Source organism: Quercus suber, unplaced genomic scaffold (assembly GCF_002906115.3).
Source record: "Quercus suber isolate HL8 unplaced genomic scaffold, Cork oak 2.0 scaffold_111, whole genome shotgun sequence".
Taxonomy (NCBI): Eukaryota; Viridiplantae; Streptophyta; class Magnoliopsida; order Fagales; family Fagaceae; genus Quercus; species Quercus suber.
In genome coordinates this window covers 374262-383263 of record NW_027069576.1, presented here as the reverse complement: position 1 = coordinate 383263, position 9002 = coordinate 374262, and the positions used below count along the sequence as shown (strand labels likewise).

Sequence of the window (9002 nt, the reverse complement as noted above, 5' to 3'; positions counted from 1 at the left end):
TCTTGAATAAACTTTGTAAGTATATTATATGTTCAAATTTGTCATTTTTTGTTACTTCATTATAGTAGGAAAAAAGTGGATAGTTTCTTGGCCAATATATATAATTTTGTTATGATAATTGTTGTTACTGTACGTGATACAATGAATTTTTTTAATGTTTATTATTTTTTCAAATAAGTTATGAAAATTTAGTGAAAATGAAATTTTAAAAAGGTACCATTAGTTTTTTTTTTTTTAAAGTACAATCGGTACAATCAGTTTATTTAAAACCGTGGTAAATTTTATTTTTATTTTTAATTTTATATTTGAGTTAATGAAAAATTTTGGTAAGAGAATTTGGATTAGTTTTAAATGAGTTAAAGGTAATTTTATATGGGTTATTAGTACTTTTTTTTAAAGATAAGTTTATTAGTACTTCTAATGGGCTTGAAGTAGCTAGTTTTGAATGAGCTTGAAGCGGTGTTAAAATTTAAATGAAGTTGAAGTAGTTTAGAATCGGAGGATACTTGGTACACGAAGTACCATAAGTTTACATTACTTGTAATACTGAGTTTTCTCAAAATCAAATACTATACTGTAGATTATTAAAAAATTTAATATAAAAAATGAAACTCTTTATAAAATTTTCAAAACTTTTAGTAATTGAGTTTTAATTGGAGTATTAATTTTTCTCTCAAAAAAAAAAAATTGGAGTATTAATTTAAATTTCTTGAAACTTTGATAAAATATTTTACTTAGGGATTAGGGTATACTATGTTAATAAATGTATATCAGTATATGTACTTGTGAGGACAATTTTTGCTTCAAGGTCAAGGGTTAGACTATGTTGGAACCTAGGCAAATTTGTTGTCCCACATGAGAAAGAAAACCCTCTTCTTCATGCCATATAAAAGATAAGCCAATGGCAATAGAATACCACTAGTTTGGTGCCACAATAAGTACTGTAATCAGAAAATTTTATTTAGCAGTAGACTAATAGTACTCAAGCCACCATTTTACTTTACTCAAAAAAAGAAAAAAGAAAAAGCAGCAACCATTTTAAAAGTGGAGTGTTGGTATTAAGTCGTTTCTCCTAGAGATGTATGCATTTCAAGAAAAAAAAAAATCTCTATGATTTCACCTTCTACGGTCATTTCTTTTCAAAGTTTTATTTATTTATTTTATTGAAAAAATAAAGATTGCAACAAACATATTTTGCCAGAATATGGGAGGCTTTGTAGGAATGCGGGTGATGGGACTATAAGAATTTAGACTTGAGTTTTCAGCTTTCCTCATCCCAGTCGGTCAGCATTTTAGAGGATCTGGGCTCCATGGATAAAGACCTCGGTGCCATTTCTCATATATATCCATTCTTGGTTGATGAAATAATTAGTTGCTCACCAATAATTTTTTATTTTTATTTTATTTTTTATATTTGTGTGAAAAAGAAAAAGAGAAAGGAAATATATATATATATATATATATATTCTAAACTGAATTTTAATTAGAGTCTAATTTTATGCTAATGTGTCAATTTAATTTCTTAATTTTTTTTTTGCAGTATTTATCAAAAAGACAAAACTTAGGTACAATATCTTAGGCGCTGTTCCTTATGTTTATCTCTTAAGATTCAGTCATGTGGTTTCTTAACTAAAAAATACACTTTCATCTCATGAGAAAAAAAATCTACATGACAGAATCTTAAAATGAGAATTTAAAAACAACACCTAAATACTGTACCTAAATTTTGGTGTTACAAAAAACTACAAAAACAGAAGAGTCCAATTTTTACTTTTGATAAATACAATGGATTTGACATATTTACTATTGTTTAAATATGTAAAGTGGATATTACAATTTTTACTGTTTCAAAGTACAACAACAAATACTTAAAACGTTTCATAGTTTAACTTCTAAGCATGTTTGCAAAATATGAAGATGGGTTAGTATTTCCTATTCTTTTTCTTCGCAACACTCTACATGAGTATCATATTGTTTGTGGACCCTAAGTAAAAGCGTGACCATAAAATCTAATACTGTTTAGAAACCATTAATAATTTAAGAGCTCATGATTATTTGTATACAAGTGCATACGATGACAAGGAGGCTGCTGCTAGAGCTTATAATCTTGTTGCCTTAAAATATTGGGGGTACTTATGTTAATTTCTTTGTGAGTTTTAGTTACTTTGCAACACATAATAATAACTTCTATGTTCCATCTTTTTATTATTTTTCATCATTTATTTATCGATATTTTTTATACTTAATTTTACAATTTTCATTTTTATTTATTTCTTACTTTTTCAGTCTTTTTAGCTTAGATGAAGTCTTTATCTATTCACTTGCAAATTACTTTTCCTTTGAATTGAAATTGACAAAATGGACTAAAGTAGATCGAAATGGACTAAAATAAATTAAATTAAATAGAAATAGTCTGAAAGGGACGGAAGTGGATCCAAGAGGACATAAATGGACCAAGGTGGACCCATTTTTTTTTTTTTAAAGAAAAAAAAAACTGCCACAGACAAAATTCGCTCCTCTTTATATAGAGAGTGAAGTCAAGAACATGATAAATTATGTTTCATGTGATTAAGAAAATGATGGCAATGATCCTGAAATTGTTAACTCTCTAATACAAATGCTTAATAAAAATAAGTGAGACTGCGTTACATCAATAGTGCTTATACATATCATTCTTCAAATGTAGTCACATTTAATATAAAAATACTAATATTCATTTTTTCACTTTTGTTCAATTTTGTGTGTGTGTGTGTGTAAGCATGGATTACAAGCTAATATTAATAATAGACATGAAGAAGATAGCTTAATACCATAACAAGTATAACACCAAAAAGGAGAAACATATATAAAGCCAAAAAGCAAATTACTTATATAGAGAAGATCAACGATAATTTCATCAGGTTTTGTTCACATATATTAAATCCAATTTAATCAAAATTGTAATTAGAATTTATTTAGTATTGGGTTATACTTAATTTAACAAAGACTTGTTACTTTGAAATCAAAAACTGGTCGGTACTGGCAATCCTAAAAGCTTCAATTTTATTTGATAAATAAACATGTCAATTTGAAAAGAAAAAAGAAATTATATTTCAAACGTAATTGATGATATGCATGTAAAAATAAGTTCAAGCAAGACAAAAGAAGAACTAACTTAGTTAGATCCAAATTTAGTTTGAGCAAATCAGAAAGAAAATACATATAAATCTGACCAAGTAATCTAACATAAGCAGAGCAGCCTCATGTTGAAGGAATACTTGGGATCTTTTAGTCTTCCATGAAGAAAGGTTCGTTGAGATCAAAGTCAAGTACTTTACGACTAGTCTGAGTCTGATTTGCTTCTTCTCGTAATGACAGTGATTCTGTAGCACCAAAAGTCTGACCATCTTCTCTCGATTCAGCAACCTGGCCAGTAGTAGTGGCATACTCTTTTCCTTTTGTAGCATAGGATGGTTCAATAGCTTGAGGTTTCTTATGTTTGGTATGGCTAGATCTATGACCTCCTAATGCTTGAAAAGTTGAGAAGGTTCTGGCACAAGTGCTGCATTTGTATACTTTAAGCTTCTTTAATATCTTTTTCTGAATTTGAGACTCAAAAGCTCTTACTTTTGACTCCCAATTCCTCTTCTCCATCTTCTTCCCTGCCAACATATTATCTATAGTCGCAATATCATGTTCAACTTCTTGCAGCTCTCTTATTATCTTATCTTTTTTCCCTTGCTCAAAATCTCTCCATTCATATTCCACATCTACTGATTCTTGATCGGCTATTTTCAAATTTCTTTTCTTTTTCAATTGTGGCTCTTCCATCATCCGCTTTCTCTTAGCTACATGTTCAAAAGCTCGATATTCATCCTTGTCTTGAGCTAAACTTATTAGACCATCAGCTGCTACAATAACTGGATCAAGATCGCGACCTGAATCAACAAGATTTCCTCGGCCTCTCTTAGCGGTCTTGGTCCATCTGGGTAAATCATCCTTATCTTGCTCAGGCAGCATAAGTATTGGAGATGTAAGTGCAAGTTCAGGTTGAGGAGGCCGAATTCCCTTCCAATTCCTATTTGGATGGTACCTCATGTGACCAGACAATGATTTCCTAGACTTGAATTCTTTGAAACATAAACAACATTGGAATTTGCCAATATCCCTATTCACAATGTCGGTTTCGATTGTGTCGCCTTTTTCTGAAGAAGAAGGTGCATGATCAACCTTATATTTGAACTTCTTTGACTGGAGCTTGGTTGAATGAATTCGCTTGTGACCACCCAAGGCCTGTCCGGAAGAGAACTTTCGTTGACAGAAGTTGCATTTGTGTTTCCCAAAACTTTGTTGCTGTATAGGCAATCCAATAAAGCTTTGTTCTACTTGTATGGGCTCAGGTTCATCAGGGAACAAGATGATTTGCAGTCCATTGTTCTCTTCTGACAGCTCATCGTTCCATTCAAACCTATCATGGTTATAATTCTCCATTAGAGAAAAAACCAAGATCAAAGAGTAGAAAAACTAGCAAAAGTTGAGGAAGGAAAAGAGAGAGAGCGGGGCTGCGTTGTAAGGTTTAGACTAGGGTTTACTGTTTACTGCAAAATTACTCAAGAAAGAGTGGTTTTATATAGGGAAGCTCGGAAACCTTTCACTACTATTCAGTCTTCTATTAGGTATAGGAATATACTACAGCCACCGCCACAGCAAGATTAGGTTTACAACTCAACTTAACATATACTTTATAATAACTATAAGGGGCTCTCTCTCTTAGTTAAGTAATTTTTTTTTTTTTTTATACAAGATAAAATTTCTACTCTATCTTAGTTAAGTAATTAAGTTTGATTTGTAGACTAAGTTTGATATTCCTATATTTCTCTTCTAGTGGAGTGCCTACCGATGTGTGTGTTATGAATTATGATGATTGATGACTAATGTTTGAGTTTAAAGCCTTCCAAAATTGTGTAATTTTCCTCTTATATTATGATATATCTAGGCTTTTAGCACACCCTATCAATATAATAATATTTTTAATTAAAAATATTAATATTGATATTTTCCGAAGATCAATGGAAGAGTAAGAGGTATGTCAATGCGCTTTAAAAGATTTTACAAGCTACAAATCCTGTAAGATTATTTTTAAGAAAAACCTATTGTAAATGTAGTTTTCCGTATTTTCCTATGTTTTGTAGTATTAGAAAAAAAAATATTTTAAAAAAAATATTTTTAATCAACCGAAAAAATATTTCTTATTTTTAAAAATTGTTTTTCATTAATTATCTTTTGAAAAACAACCCTATCTCATAGCAAACTAAATAAGGGAAGATAGAAGATTATTTTTCAACTTATTTAAAATTTCTACTAAATATAGAAAAATGAGATAGTTTTATAAAAAATATTTTTTGAAAAATGAGTTATTTTCTAGAAAAATTATTGTTGAAACCAATAGAATAATATTTTCACTAATTATGAAGGTGGTAAGTTGTGATTAGAGTAGTTTTTTTTTTTTTTTTTTAAATGACTCACTATGAACACCCGTCACAACAAGTAAAGTCAATAACAATGAAAAAAAAGGGGTTTTGAAAAATTTTATATCCATTAGCTTATTAATACAAATAAAATTTTTTGTTTCTCTTTATTTTAATCAAATAATATGATTTTAACCAACTACCGAACTACGTATGTTTCTCAACGATGAAATATCATCACCATATTCATGTCAATAACATCTTGGGGCAATCATTTTTGCCCATCCTATCCAACTGACCCTGCCCACGTTGAAAAATAAGACAGACAATTTTTCCTTTCTTTTTTGTCTAGGTTTGAATCTAGATTAGTTATTAGGGGTTAGAAATTTAAATTATCTAGACATAGGGAATTAATGAATATATGAGTCAACAAAGAGCAGTTCAAATATTAATTAAGGTGAAAATTTTAAATTTGTGAATTGTTTAGCACGTGAGTTTTTGATTAATTTGGTTAGAAAAGTTCGATCATTTGAATTGTTTAAGCATTTAACTGTTGGGATCCAAATAATATTATCAACAATATTAACAATTTAAAATAACAATCACGCACAAAAATACAAAATTTACATAAAAAACCTTTTTTGAAAAAACCACGGGACAAACTCTAAATAATTTTACTATCATCAAATTAATTATAATAATTCTTGTATATATCTCACGGCTAAAGAAAAAAAATCTTTCTTATTTTCTTATTTTTCTTTACTCTCATACACATAAATTATCTTTTTCAAAAATAGCAATCCATTTTCTTTTCTATTTTCACTATGTGGCACCCACTTTTTTTTTCTTTTCACTGTACAGCACCTCCTTTTTCTTCTTGTTTGTGTTCTACCTTTTAGCACACCACACGCATGCCTTTTTTTTTATTTTATATTGAATTCTGCCGCCTCACACTCCTAGGAACATATGGAGTGTTGACTTTCCACGTGTCTCCTATTTCAAGTTAAAATAGAAGTCCTCATCAGTTGGGCTTAGCTCATTAAAGAGCTTCACGTGGGCTGGACTTTGGTGCCAGCTTGCACCCAACATTAACAAGTGTATTTCTATTTCCTGTTACTGTGAACTACAATATCTGTATGATTGCTGTATTTTGACAAAGCAAAACTCGACTTGTCCTGTCAGGGGTGGAAGGCCGCTCGTCAATGATCGTATAGAGATGGCCGGTCGTGCCGACACCTAACATAACGAACAAAGCAAAACTCAGAAGTATCAAAACAAAATAAATTAAGATTCTCAAAAAAATAAAAAAATAAAAACCCAGAAAAGTTTACATGTCACTTCATCTACTCTATTTTGCAGCTCAGCTTTAATTGTACAACTTACCTTAATGGATAAATTTCGAACCAGTTAGTTGATTTTAGCGGAATTAAATCAACTTAGCACAATTAATTAACCAAATATGGATCCAATTTAGTTCTGGTGAATTGGTCATAGTAAACAAATCACCAAATGAAGTATAGTGCTGTAAAAGAAACAACAAAGACAATTTCTTTATGAAATGAAAAACCAATTGATGGACTAATACAAAGGGGACCAAAAAAAAAAAAAAAACACTCCAAGGGTTATCATCAATCCCAAGGAAAATTCCATTATTAAAATTGAAGATTTCACAATTGAAATATATCCATAATTGTTAGCTTCATTAATTGTACTTAAAAATGTGAACCCACACGGTTCCAATCCTCTTAAACTCTTCTAATATGAAATGTTTGGGTCTTTGGATTCAAGAATTGCCTTGAAGATTCTTCTCCACCGTAGAATAGGAAAGGTATCTTGGATTCAGCCTTGATCACTAATTCACAATAACACTGTGGTTAGATTTTCTATTTGAACTCTAGTATTGTAGTGATATAGAGGTTTTAGGGTTTTCTTGATGTTGTAAGAGTAAGACACAAGCTCTCCAAACCTCTTTTCTTTTTTTTGCTGAGATCCAAACCTCTTATTTAGTCAACTCTTATGCCCTTTTATATATTATAGTATGTGCAGCACGAATTCCTACTTAATCAGTTGACTTAATGGGCTTGATGAGAATAAGGATTCCAAAACCTCGATTGATTGAGACTTAGTATTGAGAGTCAATCAACAGTTGCTCTTTGATCAATTGAGAGATTGTCAAGAAATCCGATACTGCCTTTAGCTTGAGTTGAATCTTGAACCTGGTCTTAAACTTGATTTTCTAAGTTACAAACAAATCAAAACTAACATAGTCATGAATTTGCCAAAACTATACCTAACATTGCCTACCAGAATATACTTTTTAGTTATTAATCCCTTTTATATCCTGAGAGTCCTGACAGAAAATTTCCATTTGTTGAAGAGCTTAAATGCCCTATATTTGATGATAAACTCGATCTGTCATTCCTAAGACTTATACTTTTAGCAAAATATCCACCTTCTAATTATAGATTTGAACTAGTGTGTAACTCTGTTAAATCTCTAAGTTTTATTTTTAATATATATATATATATATATATAATTTTAAGGAGAATGCATGAAGGGCTAATTAATAACTGCTACATATGCAGTGGCATGTTCTTTTATCTTTTTGGCTAGAAGATATTTCTAGGAGGGTCAAGGCCAAACCGTAAATAAAGCATGGTTGACCCTTATGCAAGTGATCGTGCATCATGTTTTCTAAGAAAGTACACGTTTAAAAGAAAAAGAGTAAATGTAAAAGGAATAAAAAAATAAAAGAATACTTGAGTGGTAGAGACTCTCATGTGAAAGTGAAACATTCTCCATATGTACTCGTTTCCAAATTAATAATTTTCCCCAAAGTAATATATATTGCAACTTATGAACAAGTCAAAAACTTAAATCACGGAGAAGAGGAGGATAAATAAAATTTATGGTTTTGATTTTTATGTGTCAACAACTAGATAATGGAGAAAGTGATTGAGCACGAAGAATAAATTTCTCATTCGGATTTATGTTGTAATGACGACTAATGAGAGCTAGTGTCTACCTAACTGAGCCCATGAACAACTTTGAGAAGGTATGCTTTCTAATTTCTTTTGTTTTCTTTGTTCTAGTTAAATTTAACCACATCTTTGATCAATACAGCTCTTCAATTACTGTGAACTTTTGAAAGTATTCTTCATGAAGGCCTTAAAAACTATGTGAAGAATATTGATTAGCCTAACTATTTCTCTTTTTTATGAACATAGAATAGAACAGCAAAACAGTGCATATGATGATATTCCTTGTTTAAACCCCATAAACGGTTTCTTCAGAAATCATAATCAGTATATACTATTATAAATTGAATATGCAAACTGCTGTTTCATGTGCAGGGACTGATGACTTATTTCACTTGGGTTTTGTGAATAAAATTGAGATTGACTTCACCACCAAGAGAGGAGCAGTAATGTCTTATGATGAGGACTCATTTGTTTCTGTCGTTCCTAATTTAGAGAATAACGAATTGGTCACAAGAGATAGAAGAAGTGCAATTCAAAAAGACAAAGACTTTTTTTTTTTTTAAAATAAATCTCA

At 30.3% G+C, this 9002-nt stretch overlaps 1 protein-coding gene across 1 annotated transcript; it reads right to left on the bottom strand.

Annotated features, from left to right (window-relative positions):
- Positions 1-3267: 3267 nt before the first annotated feature.
- On the bottom strand, positions 3268-4470 carry LOC111987788 (zinc finger protein ZAT9). The gene has a single exon (XM_024019535.1). It carries the CDS (start codon positions 4468-4470, stop codon positions 3268-3270), a length of 1203 nt encoding a protein of 400 aa, XP_023875303.1.
- Between the last annotated feature and the right edge of the window lie 4532 nt (positions 4471-9002).